Here is a 26,072-nt window from a genome sequence, read left to right as displayed (position 1 = left end):
GACTTTTTACAATAAGACACTCTTTAAAAAAACAGACCTCTGGGGATTTAAAGGAATACACAAGATGGTCCAGTGGGATTTGAACCAACAACCCTCAATATGTTTAAACAGCTTCTCTACCCACCATGCCACTAGACTAACCATTGCAGTTTGTTAGTATGTTGTTGTTGTTGTTTCTTTGCTTCTCTGCAAGTAAGTAAAGATCAAGCATTTGAATGCATAAGTTTCCCAGGCTCATTCTTGACTGTTCACAATAAGAGACCCTTTAAAGAAAGACTCCTCTGAGGTTTTAAAGAAGAGAAACACAAGATGTTCAGGTGGGACTTGAACTCACAACCTTCAAGTTATTAAACTCCCTCTGTACCCACGAGCCAGTCATAAATTGGCTCCTGTTTAATCTTTGTCAGTAAACTTTCTTTCGCTGCAGGTTGATGAAGGTGAAATGCACCATTGACTTCATTTTAGCCAATAGGTTTTAAAAGAAGGGAAACATTTGAACCCATAACCAATTCTCCTTGAACACAGCTTCTCTACCCACCAAACCACGACCAGTTTTACACACAACTAATAAAACCTTTCTATAATTCTCAGTGACAGTGTGTTTTAGGATCTGTTAAGAGGCTGTTTAAAGAAACAGTCCTCTGAGGTTTCAAAGGTTCAACAGTAAACTTCTCCACAGGTTGATAAATATAAAGTTCTTCAGTTTCATCTTCTTCGTCTCTCTCTTTCTTTGAGTTGTGAGCGTCCAAGACGGTCCAGTGGCGGAGAACGATAAGCCACCAACCTAGATCTACACCACCTGCCCCAGGTAAGCCACACTGGGGTGTGTATGAATGAGTGTGTGTGTGAGGGGGTTTCAAATGTCAGGTCAAAAACAACCAAAAACTTCAAAACTTGCGTTTGTTCGTTTGTTGCCCTTCGATATCGATTTCACCGTGGACCACCGAGGAGGAAACCAGAGGAGCAGAACACACACAGTTAGTCAAAGCCACGGGGGTTGAGCTAAGCTAGCTCGACGGGCATGTGTTTTATTTTATTTATCCCTTTGAGTTATCAAACGTGCAGTTTCTACATTTGAGGAATCACTTGAGAGGTGGAGCTTTTTAAACAGAAAATGGATTAAAGTATGAGGTATTTTAAAGTGTAACATCTCTTAAACTGTCCAAACGTGGACCACATTTACATTACAATTACTTCTCCTTCTACTTGTAGCTTTTCCTTTTTATATACATAATTAAACCGAACCTGGGGTGACAGGGCCTTCTCCATCACTGCCCCCGCCCTCTGGAACTCACTCCCACAAATAAGAGACTGTACAGAAAACACTGAGCGGAACTCAGCTTTTTAGGCTATAGCTTTTACCATGTGATTGTCATGTGGTTTTATTTCTCGATTTCAATCAGACTTCATATCGTATCTTGATTTTTTTTTTGCCTCTGTAAAGCCTCTGTGTGCGCCGGACAAAGTGCTTGTTAAACACAATTTATTATCACAATGGAAGTATATCAAAAGAGGGATTTATACATGAGGGTTTGAGTGTGTCTAAAAATGTAGAAACAGCATTACAGGTCACTGCTGCAGGAACATGTGATGCACTTCAGTGGTAGAAACTCCGCATGCACTGATGGCCTTTTTATTCTATGTTTTGCCCTTCAGACAGCATGAGTCACAGTATTTCATATTTCCATAAATGACTCTCTAAAGCAGCGCTCTTCATCATGTTTCAGGCCATGCACCCTTTAGCATGCTACATATGTTTATAAAATGGGGTTGCATATTAAACTGGGCCGACAATGAAGTGACAGACGGCATAAAGTGGCATATAGCTTGATGATGCTTGCTATACTAAGCTTTTTAAATATCAAGCAACTGGTTTTGCACAATGATTTAGCATGGGTTAGCTCTTGCTTGATGCTGCACCTCTTTTCTGTGATGGTATGACGTGCTGATAATATGTTGGATTCATGGAAATGTAACGTGTATTTTCTGACATATTGTACTTTTTTTTCCTCATGATTTATCGTGGGTTAGCTATCTCTATCTTCCCCTCTGCTACCAGCCTCATCAACAAGGCCCGGGACCCCCACTGACACTGACTTTTATCCACCCCGGAAAAACATCATGCATCACATCATCTCGTTATTTTTTAAATCCTGCACAGGTTACACATTCCTTCTCCACACTCCCTCGTTAAAATCAGCACAGCTCTCCACTTTGAATACAGTATATAGTATTTGTCATATGTACATATTGTACGTTTGATTCAGATTCAAGTGATTGCAGAAGGATAAGTGGATTACATTTAAACTATCATCAATTTGATGCTTTTTGTTGTTGTTTTTCTTTTACAAATATGCCAACTTATCTTTCCTCGTCATAGCTTGGATTGATGACCCTGTTATGCATGATTTCAGACATCATTTGTCTTATTTTGGACTGATGTTACTGCTTTTTTTCAGACATAATGTCATCCATGTCCCCCTTGGTAAAGACTATCCTCATTATTGCAGGTTACACACCAACTAAGGGATGCAACAAAGGCCATTCCCACTTGAATTATTTGGGTATAAGTGGCTCATTACATAAAGCATTTAAGCTCAATTGTACTCACAGATGGCATTTTATTTTGAAGGGACAGTCATGGTGTCATCTTGCAGATTTGTTTGCTACCATGCACACTTCAGGGACCCTCACATGTGGAAAACTATCCTGCAAAAGCACCTCCTGCACACCAGCGTTCCACCCTGTTTAACAATCCCCTGTATTTTATATTTATCCTCCCCACGCTTGAATAGTTTAGATGCACTGATTGAATCTCCTGGCTGTGTGTGAGTGCGGCTGAATGTGGAGTTATTACTGCACTGATATTTCTTTATTTCTGAGCTGATATGAACAGAAGGAAGCAGCTTTAGGAGAGCATGGGCTCGCAGCGATGTTATTTTTAGTGGCAGCAGGACTTAAGAGCTCATATCTGAACTGAGACTATAAATGCCTCCTCTTCTTCTTCTTCCTCTTCCTCCTCACTCTCTTTCCCTTTGTGTATGAACACACAGGTGCACTGTATACAGGAAACTAATATTAGGTATTAAAGTGGTGAGCGTGCATGGGAAATGTAAAATCCAGGTCCTCGTAAAAAGCAGGATTAATAATTGACATGTGGAAAATGATCAGATTTTATACCAACCACAGTCAGAGTAATCTTTATTTTAGTATTCCTTATTCTCAGGCTATATGTCTTCTAGTGGAAAGTATATTTACTGAAGTAGAGAACTTAAGGACGATGTAAAGGTACTTGCACTTCATATTAAGTTTCTATATCAATATTTTTATTCTATTTTATTTGACATCTTACTTTTGTATAAATACATTTTTTTATTTCACAGTCTCACTTATGTTATTTATATTATATTTGATATATATTACATTTTTATATACAATTTCTTTCTAATTTATCTGTTGATTTCACTCTCTTACTTCCACCACTTCTTTTATTCAAATTCTTTGTCCTTAAATGTTTTATTGGACATTTTACTTAAACTTCTTATGTTTATATGAATATTTTACTGTACTAAATTCTATCTTTTATTGGATATATTATTATTGTTATTATACACATTACATTATTTATATTATTTCATTAGATTTGATTGCCTTTTTTTATTGGACATTTTACTTTAACTTGTTTTAATAAAATATATTTTATCCATTTATTTCACTGTCTTACTTTAACCTCTTATTATTTAAACTATATTTTATTTATTCTATCTTTTATTGGATATATTATTCCTTATTCCTTTAATTGTATTTCATCTCATAATTTCACAGATCAATTTGAACTTTTTATGTCTTTATAAATATTTGATTTTATCTTTAATTGGACAATTTTCATTTTTAACTTTTATATTAATGCTTTATTTTATGTTTTATCCACAGGATTACTTTAACCTCTTATAAATATTGAAGTATTTTAATTATATTTTATTTGATACTTTATTGGAATGTAACTTCTTATGTAGAGAGCCTTTTCTGTCCCTAAAATCTCTCTCACATTCATACTGCCTTCCATAAGAAGTGATTCTGCTGCCATCTGCTGTCCAGTCCTGTTGTTGATCTTGAGTAAAAAGAGCAATACAAAAAGCCATGCACGACCACTGAGGAAATCTGTTCAGCAGTTTATTTGCACTTTTATTAGAACGTGTTTGCAGCCCCCCCCCCCCCCCCTTAAGGAAATGAAAGTCTAAAAAAAGAACATTAGCAAACGTTATAAAACAAGTCTCACATATATACTGTATATAGAGAGGCTACCCAGCTACTGTAGGGTCGTTGTTGGGGGAAAACAGGAAGTTGGTTGTGCAGGAATGCAAAGAAATAGGAACAGATGAAGGACTTCACTTCTAGCATCAACTGTTGGATTATTATGGGCTGGTAACAAACATCTGTAACAGTCTGTGTCTCTTAAAGGGGCCCTATGATGCTCATCTTCAGGTTCATATTTGTATTCTGGGACATGTCTCCATGCTGTAATGTTCAGAAAGCTCTTTATGTTTCTCATCCTGCCTGTGCTGCAGCACCTCTTTTCACCCTCTGTCTGAAACCAGAGCCCAGTCTGCTCTGATTGGTTAGCTGGCCCGGCTCTGTTGTGATTGGTCAACTGCCCAGAGATCTCCCGCCCCCTTAGCCTACGATGTGTTGGAGCGCTAGCCAATAGCAGAGCGAATGTTCCATATTGATGTTCTGGATGTAAACAAAGGGTGGTTAAAGGCAGCCTTTGCAGACCATTTACATGCACAGAAAGCTAAAGAACACACCACAGGAAAAGCATAATAGGGCCCCTTTAATGCTTCCATAAATAACATTTAAATAACATGATTTTGTGTTTTGATGATGATGGTGTGAAGTCACGTCGTAGCTTTTCTTCCTAATGGCTTATCTAGAGCAAAGTATCTGAACAACCTGAGTATTTCAAAAGATTTCATAGAAAAATAACATTTCACAGTCTTTAAAACAGAGGAGGGCGAAAACAACAACAGAAAAACGATGGTGTTGCGAGAGCTCAGATTATTATTATTATTATTACGATGGAGGGTTTGGCATGAATAAAACGACCTGCTCTCCGTCCCTCGCTGCAGGAATTTTCACAGTAATAAAAATCAGCGGTTAGGATAAAGTGGTTTATGTTACCAAGGCAACTGTACGTGGCACGACGGGCACAGCACTCTCTGAAAAAACCAGGAGTGTCTTTATTCTGACCCCACATTAAAACGATATCGACAGTACGTGAAATATGCACGCTGAATGCACACTTTTGGCATCCTAATTCACTTCCAGCAGCAAATTACAAAACATTCATTCATAAATAGGGCAGGTACAATATATATAGATATATATATATATAATATACACTGTGTTTATACTTTGAGCCGTCACGAAAGCTATATACCAATTTCACCTAATTTCACACGTTAATAAATATCATGTCGGGTACCTGTTGTATGTAATATATAGATATACTGCATTTATATATAGATTTATCATGTCGTATAACAATTATATTTACAATAATTCTCTATAAATATTGACAGAATATGGATTTCACACCTGCAGATAAAAGGGATTTGCATCTTCACAATCTAATAGGTATTCATATGAAATGGAGGTCACATGAAACAAACAAGAGGATGGTGTTCAAACACACGGGCTGCGGTCAAATCGTCTTTTCTGTTCAGGAATTACCTGAAATGTCAAGTTTGAATATGCAAATGAGGCATTATCTTATTGAATATGTGCCATTTGCATCCATTTCCAGGACAGAAATGAGCACACTGGATGAAGCCAGGATCAAAATACGGTTTTTGCAGAGGGAGATTTAAGATATGTCTTCAAACTGTTCAAAAAAAGTGATTTTCTGCATGTTGTTTTGACTAAAAGTGTGTATAAATGAGTGTGTGACTGGTGTGAGAAGCTTCAGGATATAGAGAGGATGGAAAGTGGACGGTCTGGTGTGTGTAAGAGCTACTGAAGAGGAGATTTCTGCTGAGAGGAGAAAAAACGGCCTTCATTTGCACTACTGATGAATAGGGTAAAAAAAATGACAAGCAGATATCACCATGAAACTTCCTCACTTCATCAATGACATTACCACAATTCTTTTTTGTATTACAAGTTTTCTGAAATGTTATGTTTAAATATGCAAATGAGGCATTATGTGATGCTAATTGGGCGAATTCAGGAGAAATCTGCAGCCACAAAAAGACAAAGATGGTCCAAATAAACTCCTAAATGTGGATTTCTGTCATGTTTTCTTACACTGGTCTGAAAGAATACATCTTAAGGAAGCAAGTTAGACCAAAAAGTGCAAGAGAAATATAATTCTGCCTTTTACTTATGTGTCACAAAACAAATTGTCTGTGTTATGACTGACATTGCTGTATATAGAACATCAGTATGCTCATGAAAGTGCACCGTATGATCTCTTAGCACCGTGTTTGTCCATCCTCATAAACTCTCCTCCAGTACACCCTTGACTTCATGCCATTTTCAGACTTAATTCATCATTTTTTGGGACTATTCGACCGCAGCCAGTCTCCTCTCAGCCCGGACGGACTTGCTGCAGTGTGGACTGATAGTCTCGGACAGTTTGCATTATTATTGCTCAGTTTCTCCGTGAGGTAAGTGAATGTCTTTGCAGTCTTTGTACAGCAGGGGGAGGATCACTCTGCAGAAACAGCATGGAGACAGTGTTGTCCTGGAAACACCTGCAGACGTTACGAAGGAGAAATAATAATAAAAAAACCAGTAATGTGTGATGTTTTTAGGAGCCGAGATGCATATTGAATCTGTGTTTAATGCCAACTTTTGATTACACCCGCACACTACGGCTGCACAAGGTCATCAAAGTCAGTGCCCTATTCAAATTGCATGAAGCCCAATGCTATTTAAAGGCTGAATATGTGTTAAAATACCTTTTTAAATGATGGAGCTGCAGAGATATCCCGGCTTCTATCGCTCAAAATAATGGTTATCTATTTTTATCACCAGGAGTCTACCTATTCTGATATATCCCAGACTTTTTGAGACAAATAATCACATCTTGAAATGACACTAAAACCTTTTAAATGTGATCCTGATTAAGCAACTTTTTTAATGTAAGTATAGTCGCTTTAATAGACTGAGTGATGCCGGGATGACGTATGTTTAGAGGCCGACCCTGAAGGCAGCATCTCCATGAAGCCAATGGTATTTTTCCCTTGAAACAGCACGGTCACATGACTCCATGCCACCAATGCTGAGCTAATGGCAGCTAATTTTGGGCGTTTAGTCATCTCCTTCAGAAACTTGTTGGGGTATTTACTGACGTACTTTATGTCGTAAAACAAGACTTCCAGACGTGGGAACAAAATGTGATAAAAGGCTGACTCATGTGTTGGGTTCCAGGATTCCTTCCTCTCTACGTTGTTGTTGTTGTTGTTGTTGTTGTTGTTGTTGTTATTTACAGGATGTGAAACTAGCCAGAGGTCATCTGTCAAAAAGGCACAAAGAATATCAGACAGTAGATTATCAAAGAGAGTATCCTCCAGCTGCTCCTCCATGCTCTACTTCCTGTTAAAAAAGTCAAAGAAGGAGCTCCTCTTTCCTCCCCTCCTCCTCCCAAACTCCCCCCCTTTCTGCGGGCTGGGGGTGAGCCAGGGTCTGGGCTGCACGACGGCCAGAGAGAGGCCCGAGATGCTAGCGGCGTCCGATAGACTCCCTCCAGACTCGGTCTCCTCCTCGTCCTCCGGCTGCTGATCCAGGGTCAGCGAGGAGGAGAGGAAGGAGAACACCTTCCTCCGGAACACCGGATCCATCTCCGGCATTGCGCCACGCCCAGCATCCTCCTCTTCCTCTACTTCTTCCACGTTTCTACTTTTTCCCTCCTGCTCTTGTTGCTCCTTCTCCCTCCTCAGCCCCCTGTACTCTGCAGACCAGCTCGCCTCCTCCTTCTCCTCCCAGGTGTATTTGGGTGAGGGGAGCTTCTGGACAGGACTTGGAATCGGTAAGAAAACATCATCGTTTCCCTCTGAACTCACTCTCTCCTCTTCCCCCTCCTCTCTCTTTTCCTGCACATTTTCTTCCTCTTTTTCCTCCTCCTCAGGCTCCTCAACCTCTACCTTCTCCTCACTTCTACCCTTCCTCCGTCTGCTTTTACTCCTCCCTCGCTCCCTCTTCTTCCCTTCATCGCTGTCCTCACGGTCCCTGAGGGCGTCTCTGGTTAAACTCCGAGACTCTTTCTTTTTCCTCCTCGGCTCAGATTCAGGACTCTGTGAACCTCTCCTCCTCCTCTTCCTCCTTCCTCCGAGTCGCGTCTCCTCCTCCTGCTGCTTTTCCGACCTTTCTCCTTCTCCAGAGCGCTCGTAGACTTGCTCCGCGGCTTCTTCTTCTGCCTGGAGTTCACTGCAGCCAGACCCTGCTGCTCGGGGTCATGCAGGGAGGAGGGGGAGGCGATCCTGTGCTCACGGCCTGGAAATGGGGGAGACAGGGGGAGAAAACAGACTCAAATCACAGGTAAAAAAGAGGGACATTTCTCACAGTAATCCATGAGTTAAGATCTCTGAAATCCACAAAGGGATTCAGGTTTTTGTTCGAGCAAGGTTCTGGGTCAGGGTCAAGAAAATACAAAGTTCATTTGAGACCTTAAAAGATATTTTGAGGTCCAACACGGTCAGCTAGCTCTCCCTAAAAGTGACCGTGGTTATTGAAATGTCAACTTCAAACCGGTTGGGAAAAAAAGAGCCATTTCTATTGAGACCTGACATGTTTTAAATGGGACCTCAAATATGTTTCATGGCCACGTCCAGAAAAACAAGATCACTTACACATGAGTCCTAAAATATCTTTGATGCAGGATCTGATTCTTTAATGTTCACACATCTTTAGATATAAATGTAGTTTCAATCATTTCTAATCTTATGGACCATCCTTTGCTCCATTTCTTAATATATCCGACCGACTTTTAGAGGGAGGTTTTCTTGTGTTGTTTTTATTTCTTGTCTTGTTTTGTATATATTGACTGTTCTTTTATTTATTCCCTTTCAGGTGTGTATTTAAATATGTATGTTTATATATAAGTTGGGTGTATAGGAGTGTATGTACATACATATTCTATATATACTGTATATTTTTACTTTTACTGTGTGTTCACACTACTGGAAAGATTGACGATAAACTTTGACTACAGAGTTGTGACACGTGGTAATAATGAATGAATATGAGACAGCTTCAAAGCATCACCAGTCATCATATACATTCAGAAAGATGTGTGCATTTTCCTCCTAAAATATCAAACGTTTAATGAAACAAACATTTTTGGACATGAGACCTGTTTGTTTGTTTGTTTGTTTGTTTGTTTGTTTGTGCACGTCACTGCAGCAGTGGTGAGTGAGTAGAGAGACAGAAAATGGGAGGACTAACAGGAACCATTACCAACCGCGTATTCTCTGTCCGTCCAATCACATAGAAGCAAGGCTCGCCCAGCTTAGAGTTGGTCATACAGAGAGAGAGACTGGAGAGCTCCACTGAGAGAGGGAGAGGAGGAGGAGGAGGAGGAAGAGGAAGAAACAGAAGGAGAGAGGTCGAAGAGGAGAAAGAGGTGGAAGAGGAAGAGGGGAAGAGGAAATATTTGGAGGAGAAGGAAAACCAAGCAGGGCCGGATGTAACGTGGGAGTGAAATAACAAATGGATGGTTTAAAGGTGGGAAACACCACAAAGACAGAGAAGAGAGTTAGTCACAGTCAGTCCCACAGGTGAAGCAGAAGAAGAAACACACCTGAGAAAAAAGCTTCACATGCAAGAGATTTCATTTATAAAATCTGGACATTATTTCCCAAATATTGTTTCATGATCGAAGTCATTTCCAATTCGCTTTGCAGATTACGGTAATACAAATGAAAGTGTAGGATAAAAGAGAACATTTGGAAATATTAAAAGCTATTATTTTCAAATAACCTTTTTAACAATAAATACAAAATATAAAAAATACAATGATGTGCAATATTTAAATTAAATGTGTGTGTTGAAGTAAAACCTATTTTTTGTGTTGAGAAATATTTGCTTTTTTATACATTTTTTATTTAATTAGGAATTTAAAGTGCAAAATGAACAAAACAGATTCAAGTAAAATAAAATAATTGTAAATATATATAAAAGATGTAAAGTGTGATGTAATCCTTATATGTAGAAATTGTTCATTCTCAGAAATGTGAGTTAGTATGTGCTTTTTATAAAACATTTAGTCCCATTAAAATACGATTAACAACCATATTGATTATATATTGGAGTGTGTGCGTGTGTGTGTGTGTGTGTGTGTGTGTGTGTGTGTGTGTGTGTGTGTGTGTGTGTGTGTGTGTGTGTGTGTGTGTGTGTGTGTGTGTGTGTGTGGGTGTGTGTGTGTGTGTGTCCTCACCGTAGTCGGGCACGTATCCATTGCCTCTCTTCAGGATCAGGTGGATGCGATGTCCTCCTCTCCTGATCTGCTCCACCGCCTGACTGTGGGTCATCCCTGAGGTACTGTCTCCATTAATCTCCACCAGGCTGATCGCTCACCTGCACACACACACACACACACACACACACACACACACACACACACACACAATTATTATAAGACACATGCTCACGTACAAGAGGTGCAAATAACAACAGCAACATTGAGGATAAACACACCTGCATCTTCTGGCTCCTTGACGCCGGCCCTCCCTCCATCAGTCCCAGGACGTAGAGCCCCATGTTGTACTCGCTGCCCCCCCGCAGGCTGAAGCCGAATCCTGAGGGCCCGCGGTCCAAATCCACGCTGTAATACCTGGAGTCACGCTGGGGGGGGGGGATTATAAAACAAAATGTCTGGATTTTATTGAAGAGCTTTTTGTTGCTCTGTTGTGATTGGCCAACAGCTTAGAGATGTCCCGCCCCTTAGCCTATCACGTACATGTGTTGGAGCGCTAGTCAATAGGAACGCAAGTGTAACATATTGGTCAGGCGTTTCAGTCGGGGGGGGGGGGGGAGTGTGTGGGAGAGAAACTCCCTCTGAAGGGAACACAGGGATTTTAGCCTCTGAAGCCCATTTACATGCACTAAAACCTATACAAACAACAAGGGGGGAAAAACAAAAAGCCTGGAAATAGGGCCTCTTTAATCTTGGTGCAGCTCTTACCTTTGGACGCGACCTTTGACCCTTTTTGCTCCTGTTCGCGGGGTCATACTCGGTGGTTTCTGAAAGGCTTGAAGAATCTGAAATTAGACAATATTTAAAATAAGAATGTGAGTCAATAACCAGGGTGTGTGTGTGTGTGTGTGTGTGTGTGTGTGTGTGTGTGTGTGTGTGTGCTCACAGGTGCTGGGCCGGGGGACAATGGTGAGCCGCAGACTGTTCCCCGCCCGCCGCAGGATCTGAGCGAGCTCCCGGTGAGGCAGCGTCACCACGGACCGACCCTCCACCGCCTCCAGACGATCCCCGGGGCGGATCTGACCGCTCTTCGCCGCCGGGCTGCCGCGACGCACCGTCACGAACCGGTGAGGGAGGAGGGAGGCGGCTGGGGGAGGGGAGGGGAAAAAACCCATGAGACTTAAGAGGTATGATACTCAAGGTATTTCTTTTTGGGCAAGTAGAGATTGTAGTAGACTGAGCTCATTTTTTTCTTACTTTATTCCCTTAAATTCACTTTTAAAACGCTTTAAAATCCTTATTTACAAAGACATGTTCAGTGTAAATAACATTAAAGATGAATTATTAGATTATATTTGATATTCGTGAATAAAACGTACCACAGCCAAGTGATTAAAGCCATCATGCTTCAAGCTTTTTTTTAAGTTACCAGACATTAAATCAGAAACCCTGCAGCCATCTTTGCTTCTCTTTCCTTAAAGGGACATTACGAGGGATCTAAACAGTGACTCTAATCTCTATTTCTGCTCAAATGAATCTGTTCAAACCACTTCAAACCACTTGACTACGTGTTGATTAACTCCTGCTTGAGTTTAAGTTTGAACAGAAACTTCATCCAGCTCCAAAACTTTCCTCCTGACTGAAGCCGGTGAGTAACAAGTGGGGTCAAACGCAGATAACTCTAAAAGCAGGATGATTCATATCACCGCTGTCTTTGCCAGGATTTCTAAAGCAAGCCGTAATTAAACCCCGGATGGTTTTTGGCACAGGTTTCTTTATAAATGTCTTCCAGCAGAAGCCTCTTCTCTACACCTCCCCCTCTTCTCCTTCAAACACTCTCCTCTCCGGCTTCATCCTCCCATCGATCAGATCTGCGCTGACACTCTGTTTCTCTCCTCTAATGATTAGTCTTCCTCTTCCAGAACAACATCCAGCAGTTTCCCTTTCCTCTTCAGGCTGACACAGCGCTAAAGACTCTCCAGCTAAACTCAGATCAACAAACATGCTGCATGAGTCTCAAGCGAACACACACACACAGACACACAGACACACAGACACACACACACACACACACACACACACACACACACACACACACACACACACACACACACACACACACACACACACACACACACACACACACACACACACACACACACACACACACACACACACACACACACACACACAGAGCAAAATTCAGCAGTATGCAAAGCCATTCAAACTAGCTGCACCTTTACCAGCTCTGAGAACACTTTAATGATCAATCATTATAAAACATATCAGAGATATTATTCTGAAATGGACCAATCAGACAATGACTACTTTTACTGTCGCTACTTTAAGTACATTTAGAGGAGAGTACTTTCTACTTTCACTGGAGGAACATTTAGAATACTTTTACTGTGACAGAGTATTCCTACACTCTGGTACTTCTACTTTACTCAAGAACAAGATCTGAGTACTTCTACTTTACTCAAGTACAAGATCTGAGTACTTCTACTTTACTCAAGTACAAGATCTGAGTACTTCTACTTTACTCAAGAACAAGACCTGAGTACTTCTACTTTACTCAAGTACAAGATCTGAGTACTTCTACTTTACTCAAGTACAAGACCTGAGTACTTCTACTTTACTCAAGAACAAGATCTGAGTACTTCTACTTTACTCAAGTACAAGATCTGAGTACTTCTACTTTACTCAAGTACAAGATCTGAGTACTTCTACTTTACTCAAGAACAAGATCTGAGTACTTCTACTTTACTCAAGTACAAGATCTGAGTACTTCTACTTTACTCAAGTACAAGATCTGAGTACTTCTACTTTACTCAAGAACAAGATCTGAGTACTTCTACTTTACTCAAGTACAAGATCTGAGTACTTCTACTTTACTCAAGTACCAGACCTGAGTACTTCTACTTTTACTCAAGTACAAGATCTGAGTACTTTTACTTTTACTCAAGTACAAGATCTGAGTACTTCTACTTTACTCAAGTACAAGATCTGAGTACTTCTACTTTTACTCAAGTACAAGATCTGAGTACTTCTACTTTTACTCAAGTACAAGACCTGAGTACTTCTACTTTTACTCAAGTACAAGACCTGAGTACTTCTCCCTCCTCTGATCATTTATCCTCTACCCAAACAAAAAAGCTTCCTGCAGGAGCATCCCTCCCCTCCCCTCCTCTCCTCTCCTCTCCTCTCCTCTCCTCTCCTCTCCTCTCCTCTCCTCTCCTCTCCTCTCCTCTCCTCTCCTCTCCTCTCCTCTCCTCTCCTCTCCTCTCCTCTCCTCTCCTCTCCTCTCCTCTCCTCTCCCTCCCCTCCCCTCTCCCCTCCCCTCCCCTCCCCTCCTCTCCTCTCCTCTCCTCTCCTCTCCTCTCCTCTCCCCTCCCCTCCCCTCCCCTCCCCTCCCCTCCCCTCCCCTCTCTAAGTCTTAGCTTCCTCCCCCTGCTCTCCCCCTGACCCCTTCTGTGAGGCAGGGTGACAGCTGGCCTCCGTCCAGGTCTGCCGCTGGCCCGATGTCACCAAATCATTTTAAGCTCAGCTGGGGAACACACACCCCTCGGTCCACAGCCCTGCAGGACACACACTTTAAAGTCTCATGGGGAGCAGCGGGACATAACATAGTGATAGCATCTGAGAAGTGTTTGCATGTCGGATTGTGTTGTATAATGGCAAAAATCAGGCGATACAATCCTGATCCAGGGGTTAGGAGAAACAGAACACTTGCAATCAGAAAAGTCAGAATTGCATTTAGTACTCAGACTGTATGGGTTCCTTGAATTTTAAAGCCGGAAATATATCGCCTCTCTTACAGGATTTTAAATACGATGCTTTATTGAAACGTAACCCTTTATCATGTATCCATAAACATCTTAATATCATACATTAAGATCATTGTAATACCTTTATCACAGAGCCAAGAGAGATCACATCCGTCCAGGTCTGAGGTCTTTACACTGGCTTCCTGTCTGTCAAGGATTGATTTTAAAATACTGCTGCTGGTTTATGAAGCATTGAATGGTTGATTATGATCTCCTGCTACATTATCAACCATCCAGGACTCTCAGGTCTTTTGGGATGGGTCAGCTTTCTGTCCCCAGAGTCAGAACCATACATGGAGAAGCAGCGTTCAGCTATTCTGCTCCAAACATCTGGAACAAACTCCCAGAACCCTGCAGGTCCGCTGCTACTCTGACTACTTTTAAATCCAGACTGCTGGATAACGGAACTCTTCATATCTCACACTGCAGTGTAACGTTTGTTCTTGTATTTGATACCTTTGTTATTCGTGTTTTAAGTTGATTCTCTTTGCTTTTGAATGCCATTTTATAATGTGTTTCTGCTGCACTATTTCTTAATGTCTTTCATTGTTGTAAAGCACTTTGTATGGCCTTGTGTTGAAAAGATATAAATAAACTTGCCTTTAGATTTGTATCTTGCATAAAGCCCTAACTATTGCAATAACAATACACTTCAATAATTAATTCCACCATATGTATAAAATCGGAGTCTAAGAATTTTACTTTTCTGCAAAAAAAAACCCTTGAATATATTCAATAGTTTTCCACGTATCTCAATGTTTATCGTATGTGTAAAGCCCCTGAACATGAAGCTACGATACGCTACAATAGTTAAATCTAAAACACAGTAAGAAGACACAAGAAAGTGAACTTTTTCATGCAATCTGAACGACAGGGTTTGAGTCAAAAACTCTCTTCAGCCAAGTTTTATGCAGACGGTTGCAGAACATCACCTCTCTTTTCTGCATTACACAGCATCACAACCTCTCCATCCTGGTATATATAGATGCATACATCCCTGAATATCCTGATACCATTCTGTATCGATACATTCTACACCACTAATACCCCGCTGGACTGATGATCCCGCTAAAAGGCACAGCCCGTAAATCCAGGGACACATCCTGCAATCTGGGTGTAATCTGAGCGAGCCGGGCAGGAGTGGCAATCAGGTCAAATCAAAGCCGAGGCAGCTTTGCAAACAGTCTTCCTATCATGCAGAACACACACATGTGCAGAACACACACATGTGCACAACCACACGCGGTGACTCAGAGGGATTGGAACACACAAACACACACACAACACACACACACACACACAAACACAGAAGCATCCAAATGGACTGCTTTCCTCCGGCTCTGCATGCCCTCAGTAATCCCTCTGCAGTGAGCCCGGCCGCCTCTGACGTTCTGCATGATCACCGTTCAGGAGAGGAGCCCCCACCCCACCATAGTAAACCCCCCCCCCCCCCCCCTCCTCTGACTGCAGCCCGGTGCATCGAGCCGGTGCAGCACTGTTGATCATTCCACATGCTTCAAACACTCAAAGCACAGATTCATATGTGTGTTGTCGGGTCTCTTCTTCTGTCGGTGTTTCTGCAGAATAACTGTACAAATTCACAACGCAACAGCATCCGCTTCATCACCCATCATCCAGAGCATGCGGATCTAACTTTCCTGCAGGCAAACTTTAGCGTGCAACACAGAATATGAAACCTCCTGCACACATCTGCACACTGCACCAAACCCCCCTCTTCCTTTTTTTAAAGGTAAACACGAAGGCATAATTACGTTTGGACTCCTTGACAGTCTTCAAAGCGGACTGTAGTCTCTCCAGCATGGCTCTTTGATTAGCATGTGCAGCAAACAAACACACACACGGAAAGAAGAAAGAATAATCCTATATATTCCTGGAGAGGCGAGCGTTCATGTGTAACTGAAAACCAACAACGTCTGAGGAGGTTCAGCGAGGCATGAGCATCCAGAGAGCAGTGGAGAGGAAGGTGGGAGGCGCGAGGAGGGAGAGACAGTTTTAATCTTTGGAAAAACCAGACGCTGGACGCTTTCACTGCAGAGCAAAGGCGGGAGAGAGAGGGAGAGAGGGAGGGAGATAAGAGCGATGGAGAGAGGAAGAGAGGAAAGTGATGGAGGATAAAGATATCGAGAGGGGGAGTGATAATGAAGAAGGAGAGGTGCTACGGAAACAGGTGCACCTACATCCGCAATCTCCCCGTGGAAACATGGTAGTGTGTTCCTGCGGGACATAAAGCAAATTGGACTGCATCAAACCTGAGCAGAGGGCAATGCAACACATGGGGAGGAAGAGTATGAGGAGGAGGAGGAGGAGTGGGGGGGTGATTTATCATGACCACTTCACTAAAAGCCAATCAGAGCGGGAGGTGCTCGCTTCACAGAGAGAATATACAAGCCTTAACGTGAGAGAGATACTGGGGATGGGAATATAGAACGTTTCCTAAAGGCTGTTTTAACATTTGTGGGGAAACACAGTCACAGTTTTCCTTCTCAGTTACTTAAAAATATCCAGTAACCTATTCAACAACATTAAAGAGGCCATAGTTTCTCCACTTTAAAGAGTCCTCTCCTGATGTTCAGGTGTATATCAGTATGTAGTGTCTCTACTTTAAAGAGTCCTCTCCTGCTGATGTTCAGGTGTATATCAGTATGTAGTGTCTCTACTTTAAAGAGTCCTCTCCTGCTGATGTTCAGGTGTATATCAGTATGTAGTGTCTCTACTTTAAAGAGTCCTCTCCTGCTGATGTTCAGGTGTATATCAGTATGTAGAGTCTCTACTTTAAAGAGTCCTCTCCTGCTGATGTTCAGGTGTATATCAGTATGTAGGGTCTCTACTTTAAAGAGTCCTCTCCTGCTGATGGTCAGGTGTATATCAGTATGTAGAGTCTCTACTTTAAAGAGTCCTCTCCTGCTGATGTTCAGGTGTATATCAGTATGTAGTGTCTCTACTTTGAAGAGTCCTCTCCTGCTGATGTTCAGGTGTATATCAGTATGTAGCGTCTCTACTTTAAAGAGTCCTCTCCTGCTGATGTTCAGGTGTATATCAGTATGTAGCGTCTCTACTTTAAAGAGTCCTCTCCTGCTGATGTTCAGGTGTATATCAGTATGTAGTGTCTCTAAAGTAGTAGTGTCTCTACTTTAAAGAGTCCTCTCCTGCTGATGTTCAGGTGTATATCAGTATGTAGAGTCTCTACTTTAAAGAGTCCTCTCCTGCTGATGTTCAGGTGTATATCAGTATGTAGCGTCTCTACTTTAAAGAGTCCTCTCCTGCTGATGTTCAGGTGTATATCAGTATGTAGTGTCTCTCCTGGGACATGTCTCCATGCTTTAATGTTCAGAAAGCTCTTTATGTTTCTCATACTGCCTGGGCTGCAGCACCTCTTTTCACCCTCTGTCTGAAACCAGTTCAGCTTCTTTATAATAAATGGAGACGTAGAAGGGCACACTTTCAGAGCCCCATCCTGCAAAGTTCACTCAAGTTATAAAATAATGTGTGATTGGGCTCGGCTCCAAAATTGAATGGGACTCTCTTGGCCCTCGCTTCACCAAGTTTCATGGAAACCGTGCCAGTAGTTGTTCTGTCATCCTGCTGCAGGCGGACAAACAACACAACAGAAAACATAACCTTATCATGTGGCTTCCTATCCCAAAGTGAACTCCATGATGAACCAGTCTAATGCACAACAAAACAAGTTTCCTCTAACTAAATAAAACCCGCCTGAGGGGAAAGGGTTGATGATGCGTCCTGACTCATGTGGTGGCAGCGGGCCATGTGGACCACTCTTTAATTTGTAATTACATAATGGAGCGTCCATCCACAAGGACATCCAAATGAAACCGGGGCGGGTTCCCAAATACGGGGCCAAAAAAGTTAAATTAATATTACACATTGTCCGTCTACTTCTACTTCACTTCTACTCTACTACTACTGAATTCAAAGGGGAAACAACTTGCTTTTTTTTTACAGCGGTCAAGCCAGCCTCCACTTTGGAAAGATGCCTTCAAAATAAAAGCGCTTACTCTTACTTGTCAATAACAAATATACCTTAAACATACCTAAAATATTCATATATACTGGAGCTTAAATTAAGTAATATGTACTCAATGATGATGAAACCACATCATAACCGAGTGAATACTTTCTCAAATGTAAAACTTAAGGGTACATTTATGAAGACATATCGAAACTTTCCATTTCCACTGGGTGACTAACTTCAACTGGTGTTGATAAAAGGCCAACACAGAAAGTCACTCCAAAGATAACATGAAATTCTGATGCACAGTTTCAAAATAACAGACCTTTGAAATCTCTCACATGAGCTATCGTCCCCCATCGCCATCCCCGCCCCCATCGTTTTTAATAAGAATAAATAAAAACGGTCCGTAATCAAAGACTCATTCCCCTTCAGGGTGGTAGCAGAAGTGAAGTACAAGTTCCTCAAACTAAAGGAGTAAATGTACTTCGTTACATCCCCTCACCTTTTCCATTCTCCACGTCCTGCGAGGCGATGACGAACCCGAAGCCCTCCCCCGGATTCCTCCTCAGCTCCACATCGAACCCTCGGAGGGGCCTCGTCTTCCCGCTCCTCTCCAGACCGAGGTCCTGCGTCGTGACGGCCCCCGCCTCGTCCTCCAGCCCCGTGTTGATCCAGTCCCGGGGCTCCATGGTCAGCGTCACCGGGATGGACTCCAGGAAGCTGGTGCTCTGGACCAGGGAGGAGCGCAGGTGGGGCGCCGGGGACGGGGGGGCGCTGATGGAGGTGTGGGGAACAGGGAGGGAATCGGGGAGGAAGGAGGAGGTGTCAGAGCCTACAGGGGGAGGAGGGGGGTGGAGGAGAGGAGGGGGGAGTCTTCGTAGGGAGACGGGGGAGACGGAGGAGTGGTAGATGCCTGATGACAGAGAGATGAGTTTAGACACAGAGAGCATCTGAGGAATATATTAAACTGTATATGACAGCGAGCCGTTACCTCCTCTGTAAACCAACAGATGACCTCCGCCTGTTTGGTGTGCTCCTGCAGAATCGTTTGTACCTGTCGACAAGCAAATCAATATGTTAAATATAGGTAGTATTAGGAAAAAGGGATAACTGTTCGCTCCGTCAGCTCAGCCATACACTGTGTTCGAACGGTTTCTTCAAAAACAAAAGGTCAGGGTCTGTTTTTTTATCATTTCACAGCTTTTAAAATATTTTATTCCTCCTACAATGGAAATAAAAAATCAAATCAAAGCAAGATTAATTTTGTATTGTTTTTAAGAATTTTTGGGGGAACATTTCTTCAAGCCAGTACAATATTCAAATGCACCTTCTGCATCCCAAAACCGCATTTTACTTGCAATATATATATATATATATATATATTGCAAGTAAAATATATATATATATATATATTGTTTTATTTCTTAATATTTTATAAGTTATTTATAATATCGTTTTTTTATTTAAAAATGTCAAGTTTAATATTTTTTAATGGTTTCCTTATTTCAAATGTTTTATTTCTTATTGTTTAAATACTTTTGTGTATTTTCTTTTTTTTTGTCTCATCTACTCAGTACATCACACATTATAAAGCCTGCAAATCTTTCAATTCATGTAGAGGTGGAAAGCAGACTTTGCCATATTTGAAGCAAAAAAGAGGGCAAGAAACACAGTTTTAACTTGTAATCAATAATCAATGTTTCAGACTTCTCCTTTTCATTTAATTTCATGTGTGTACGTCAGACACAGACAACTGTTTCGCCAGTAAATAATAATTTAAAAAAACAACGCTTTGGTCAAAAGCTTCAACTAAATGCACCGACCTGTGAGAAGATGAGGCTCTGGACGTCGGCTCCGTTGATCTTGACGATGGCGTCCCCCGGCTGCAGGGAGCCGCACTGCTTCCTGTCCCACACCCTCCTCACGACGCTCATCCGGCCCCCCGGTCCCCCCGCCATCACGCTGAAGCCGAGCCCCTGCTCCCCAGTCTGAGCCAGGACCACGGGCACCAGCTCCCCCCCGCTCATGCTGCCCAGACTCGCCCCCCCAGGAGAGGGCAGCGAGCTGCTGAGGAACCAGAACCAGAACCAGAGTCAGAACCAGAGTCAGAGTCAGGATGGTTATTGCACAACTGTGAAAACAAGAAGTGTGTTTATTGCATACAAGCCGTTGATGCCCCGGTGGTGGTGGTACTGGTGGTTGGGGGTGTCGGGGGGTCTGAGGTGGGAACTCTGCTGTCGGAAGAGGTGGGGGGGAGTGCTGTGGGGCGAGGACGAGGGTCTCCGGGGGGAGAGAGGCAGCGGCAGGCGGGAGGCAGACACCGTGACTGAGGACAGGTCGCTCTCTGAAGACTTGAAGGTGTAGCGGGTCGGAGGGGGGGGGGTGGAGAGAGAGTTGTTGTTGTGGTTACGGACCATCGAAGCCCTGAGGAAACAGGGGAAACGGTCAGAATCAACAAAGTTCAAAGGCTTCGTTGTCATGTTTACAGCTACAGGGCAGATAAACAAGGAACATCTGAATTTAATATTTACCATTTTCTAAATATTCAAAAACAGTGAGAAGTTGAATCACTGCAATCAATGGCTTATTATGTCAAAGAGTTAACGAGTGCTCTCCCAAAGTCAAATTGAATGCTCCTCAGCTGTGTGTGCAGGAGTTACCTGTAACCTTTTGTAAAGGCGGTTATAATTATACTACTGATATAACTATTATAACTTAAATGAAGTTTTCCAAATCAATGAAATGAACTGCTGAAGTTTACAAAACCTTTGTTATCACGTGCACAGTAGCTACAGTGCAGATATGACAATGAAAAACTGAAGTCCCGGCTCCTGCTCAAAGCAAGATAATATATAGGACATAAAACAAACCAGACAAATGAAAACAGTGAAAGAGAAAACAGAGCAGAAATAAAGCTGTGCATCGCAAGTTTAAGATGACCGTGACGGTGTGTGAAAACACGTTGAAATCAAACTTAAACTCAACTCATAATTAAATCTGTTTCAATTCAACAAAAAAAAGTGCATCACAAGCTCAAAATAAAGCCCCCCCCCCCCCGTCAGCTGCAGACGTCACCTGTGGGACCCGATGGCCGACACCACCTCGCTGTCGCTCTGGCTGGCGAGCGTCGGGTCGAAGGACTGCAGCCGGGCCAGACTCCTCAGGGAGCGGGGGGGGCGCGTGGGCGGGGGGGAGGCGGCGTTGCTCATGCTGGAGCGCCTGTACGATAGGGGGGGGTCCCGAGGAGAAGGACATGGTGTTCCCGTTGGCGTCCAGAGCGACCCCCCCCGGCTCCGTGTAGCTGCCCTCGCTGTGGTTGTAGTTGAAGTGCAGGTGGTGGGGGGTGGGGGTCGTGAGGCGAGGCTGAGGCTGGGTGGTGGTGGGCAGGGGGGGGGCTGTCCAGGAGCCTGGGGGGGTGCTGCTTGGGGCAGCCGTCGGGGTTGTAGAGCATGGGGTAGCCCCGGCTCACCTCCACGTCCACGCTGTGCCCCGCCGGCACCGCCTTCAGCATCTCCACCACCTCCCTGTGGGACACCCCCAGCACACACACATCGTTGATGTACACCAGGATGTCCGCTGGGGAGGGGGAGGGTGGACACAAATAAATATTAATACTCAGAGGAGGGAGGGGTACTCAGAACTTCAAGTACAAATACAAGTACTCTGGTCTTGAGTAAAAGTAGAAGTACTCAGATCTTGTACTTGAGTAAAGTAGAAGTACTCAGATCTTGTACTTGAGTAAAGTAGAAGTACTCAGGTCTTGTACTTGAGTAAAGTAGAAGTACTCAGGTCTTGTACTTGAGTAAAGTAGAAGTACTCAGATCTTGTACTTGAGTAAAGTAGAAGTACTCAGGTCTTGTACTTGAGTAAAAAGTAGAAGTACTCAGAATATCTGCGGGAAAATCACCTCCCTTTATTTCTTAAACAACGTGATTACTGCTGAACACTTTCATACATTTTCATATAGTGTGCAGATAAGTGTAGTCTGCAGATGAAACCCTGTCCGTGTGTGTCCGTGTGTGTGTGTGTGTGTGTGTGTGTGTGTGTGTGTGTGTGTGTGTGTGTGTTTTGAGGATTCAGGATTAGGTGCCGAGTGAGATACACTCTTACTGAGATCAGAGAGGTTTCATACCAAAGACAGGGAGCAGAGGGACGCTCAAACACACGCTGATTAATGTTCCTCTTGTCCCTTCCTGCAGGGCACAGCTCTCAGTCTGCAGACATGTTGTGCATTGTGGCTAATAATTAATATATCATGGTATGGACCTGAACCAGTGGTGGAAGAGGTAAACAGATCTTTTACTTAAGGAAAAGTTGAAGCGCTATTGTCTAAGAATACTTATGTGCTTATAAAAGTCCTGAATTAGAATGCTATCCAAGCAGAATACCTTTTATCAACCAATGTACTTCTCCTAATATCCACCCTGGCCCTCACTTCTGCATGTACCTGACCTTTAACTTAACACTTCAATGCACCTTTTATTCTTGTGTTTTACCCCGGTCTTATTCCATCTTAGCCTGCTTTTATTTTCTACTCTAATGGCGCTTTAAATACTCTCCTGATGCGTTTCTTTTGCACGTTCTCTCACTGCTTTAAGGTTTTCTTAAAGCTCTTTTGATCCGTCTGTTAGTCTTAGGGTGCTTTATAAATAAACGTATCTTGCTTTGCCGCTGCGGTTTAATAAATCAAAGAGCTGTTTAAGTCTTACACTGCACTGTCACTTCTATTGTTGTATTTTATACCGCCAAACTTTCAATTTATTGCCTCTTATTGACTGTTTTAGTTTAATTTGAGTGTCCTTTTTTAATGTTCCTCTTTTGCAAGTCGGTTTTTTTTAAACCCTTAGAAGTTTTTTCAAAACGTCCCACTATTTTCTCATTATTCTGACTCCTTCTTCATGTGGCCCTAACCATCTTTTTTTTTAATTCACACTTTTTGTCTCCAATTTTGTTTCTTTTCTATTTTCTTTTCAAAGTTCTGATTTTTTTTTTCCTTATTTTCGACTTTTTGGAATTTCCGATTACTTCTTCAAAATGATCGCTTTTATTTTAATCTTTCTTTTTGTCAAATTTCTGGATTTGTTTCCAAATTTTGACGTGGTAAAATGAGGTTTTGAACGAGGTGGAGAATGTAGATGATGAAGAGGATGGGACTGATCCCTGGGGAACACCTTGGGTGACTGAGGCCACAGCGTAGGAGTGGTTGTGGAGGGAGATGAAGAGGGATCGGTCATATGTCATCAAATTGATCAATTTTACTTTAAGGAACTTGGACATTTAGGCGAAAAAAATGGCATAAAAACCCTTATTAGTCTAATATGGATCATTTCTGACCCACTTATGAACGAGTGTAGGGTCCAGTCACTCGTGCATCTAAGGGTTAAAGCACTACATCAATCAATTCCCTTTACTTAACCTTTGCTCAACTGCTCTCTTCAACCACCTGCTCAACTGCTCTCTTCAACCACCTGATATTTGATTCTTTATTTAATGACCCGTCTCTTGCATTAACTGTATTTGCTCGCTGTGTTTTTACCTGTCTTGAGCACGGAGGGTCCACTGGAAGTCACGCTGTAGATCTGCAGGAACTCCCTCGGCCTGCTGCCTCCCACGATGTTAAACCCAAACCCTCGGGGGCCTTTTGTGAGCAGAGCTTGCACGGGGAAACCTCGCAGCTCCAAGGGCTGGTCCGTGAACCCTGAAAATCACCCGGAAATAAAAGATAAACACAGACACAGAGAGGGTGAGATGCTCCCCAGAGTAAAATCAGAGGAAGAGAGGAGTCCTGTTAGTTTAGAACACTGAAATGTTCAGGGTTTAGAGATTCAGAGGAAAAACCAATTGCCAGATGGCTTTTAACAAAATATACTTATAGACACACACACACACACACACACACACACACACACACACACACACACACACACACACACACACACACACACACACACACACACACACACACACACACACACACACACACACACACACACACACACACACACACACACACACACACACACACACACACACACACACACACACACACACACCAAGTACATTAAAGCAGGATCCATTACCTCCTGAAAATCAGACACATAATCCATTAGACCTACAAAACTTAGCGCTGCAATCTGGGTCGTCTTTATACTTTATTTCACTTTGCATTAAAAGCATCAAATGAAAAAGTGAAGGATGACATTTCTCCTCATATGTTCTCCTATTATTTTAGTGGTGAATGTTTGTAAAGCGGAGCCGCTATTTCAAGTGTCACACATTTAAACAATTGCCGGTGGTTGCACACATGAATCAAGTGGAAAAATAAAAGTCCTTGAATATTTTATTTCAATGTATTTGCATTTTTCATGAAAAATGAAGGGAAATGTTTTTTTTATTAAATATAAAATGAAATGTAATTGTTATATATATTACAATGTGCACATTTTTACTTATTACACTTGTCATATTTGTTTTAATATTAAGAATTTTCTATTTTTCTTACAAAATGTTACTTTTCTTATGTTGGGATAAATATTTATTTAATTACATTTTTTATGTTATCCTTTTCTTCCAATATTTTTACCTAAACATTTATGATGTTTAAAAATACATACATTTGTATTTGTCTTAATCCTTTTCTTGCACGTTTGAAAAAACATTACATTTATATCAATATTTTAGTTGAATTTAATCTGAAATAAAGCAGATATCATAAAACCCAACTCCCTTCTGGGATAAACAAAGTATTAACCTTTTTTTGTGCAATAAAAAAACTATTTTGTGAAGAAGAAAATACATTTGTTATCCTCCTGATTGCATTAATTAATCCTAACATTATATTTATAGGTCTGTATTCTATGTTGTTCTGTTTCTACATGCAGGTCATTGTGTCCATAATGGGGACTACACCACCCTCTGCTGGTGAGACAGGCGTACTGCACCATACTGGGACAGCACTGGAACAGATGGGTTTGCAATCAGCCGTGTGAGACAAACATCCAAAACTAGATTAGGTCCTTGTTCTTTTAACAGCGCGTCATGTGACCAAATTATGAAATGCAGTCACATGTCGGAGGCAGCAGAGAGCCTGGCGGAGAGCCAGCAGAGCTTTAGGCCTTAATCACTCACTCCATTCTGATAAAAAAGCTCATTCGACTGCAACAAGCTGCCTCTGTCTGTTACTTCCGCTCCTCACAAACACAGGGATTCATTTAGGCGGTTAAATGTGTCACCAGTGTTGCAGAGACTTCATCTGAAGAAAGGAAATAAAGGAAGAGGCTCACATTCGTTCGTGTAGACGCTCTCCCTGCTCGGGGCTCGAGAGCTCTGCCAGTTGGTCCTCTTTGTGTGACGACTTGCAGAGACAAAGCAAAAGGAAAGATTCCCTCTTCAGAAACATACGAGTGCTGGATATCAACTGGCAGCATCAGAACATGAGACAGTCAGAACAGAGACGTGGGCCCTTGATAGACTCACCGTATTCAGATCATGTGTTAAAAGAATAGGGAAGGAGGACAATCTTTAAATCCCACCTAATGACATACTGTAGTTTGTTAATCCATACATGCAGAATAACCTCAAAGCCCCAGGATCGACTCCAGCCTTCGGATCCTGGTTGCATGTCCTAACCCTCTCTCTTCCCACATCTCTACATTGTCCTTTATCAAATAAAAGCCCAAATCAATCTTAAAACTATGATCCTGCCTCTGTGAAGTCAAGTATATGTACTATGTGCTCTTGTGTCTGTTGTGTGTTAACTGGTTTGTACACAAGTGCTTTTAATTGGGCATATGTGCTCTAATATGTGCTGCAATCATGCTTCAATTGTGCTTATCGT

General features: G+C 42.2%; 1 protein-coding gene across 1 annotated transcript in view; it reads right to left on the bottom strand.

Annotated features, from left to right (window-relative positions):
- Positions 1 to 4,815: 4,815 nt before the first annotated feature.
- The window catches only part of LOC134870885 (membrane-associated guanylate kinase, WW and PDZ domain-containing protein 2), a 59,642-nt gene continuing 38,385 nt past the window's right edge, over positions 4,816 to 26,072 (bottom strand). The window contains 15 exon segments of the mRNA XM_063893390.1: positions 4,816 to 8,496; positions 10,439 to 10,573; positions 10,695 to 10,845; positions 11,186 to 11,262; positions 11,364 to 11,564; positions 18,738 to 19,148; positions 19,227 to 19,247; positions 19,250 to 19,289; positions 20,059 to 20,302; positions 20,399 to 20,659; positions 21,311 to 21,462; positions 21,464 to 21,619; positions 21,621 to 21,811; positions 23,772 to 23,933; positions 25,519 to 25,589. Of these exon segments, the coding sequence (XP_063749460.1) occupies positions 8,249 to 8,496; positions 10,439 to 10,573; positions 10,695 to 10,845; positions 11,186 to 11,262; positions 11,364 to 11,564; positions 18,738 to 19,148; positions 19,227 to 19,247; positions 19,250 to 19,289; positions 20,059 to 20,302; positions 20,399 to 20,659; positions 21,311 to 21,462; positions 21,464 to 21,619; positions 21,621 to 21,811; positions 23,772 to 23,933; positions 25,519 to 25,589 (2,521 nt within the window). The 3' untranslated portion in view covers positions 4,816 to 8,248.

Source organism: Eleginops maclovinus, chromosome 1, assembly GCF_036324505.1.
Source record: "Eleginops maclovinus isolate JMC-PN-2008 ecotype Puerto Natales chromosome 1, JC_Emac_rtc_rv5, whole genome shotgun sequence".
NCBI classification, from domain to species: domain Eukaryota; kingdom Metazoa; phylum Chordata; class Actinopteri; order Perciformes; family Eleginopidae; genus Eleginops; species Eleginops maclovinus.
The sequence above is the reverse complement of the archived record's forward strand: the minus strand, read 5'-3'. Positions and strand labels throughout refer to the sequence as shown.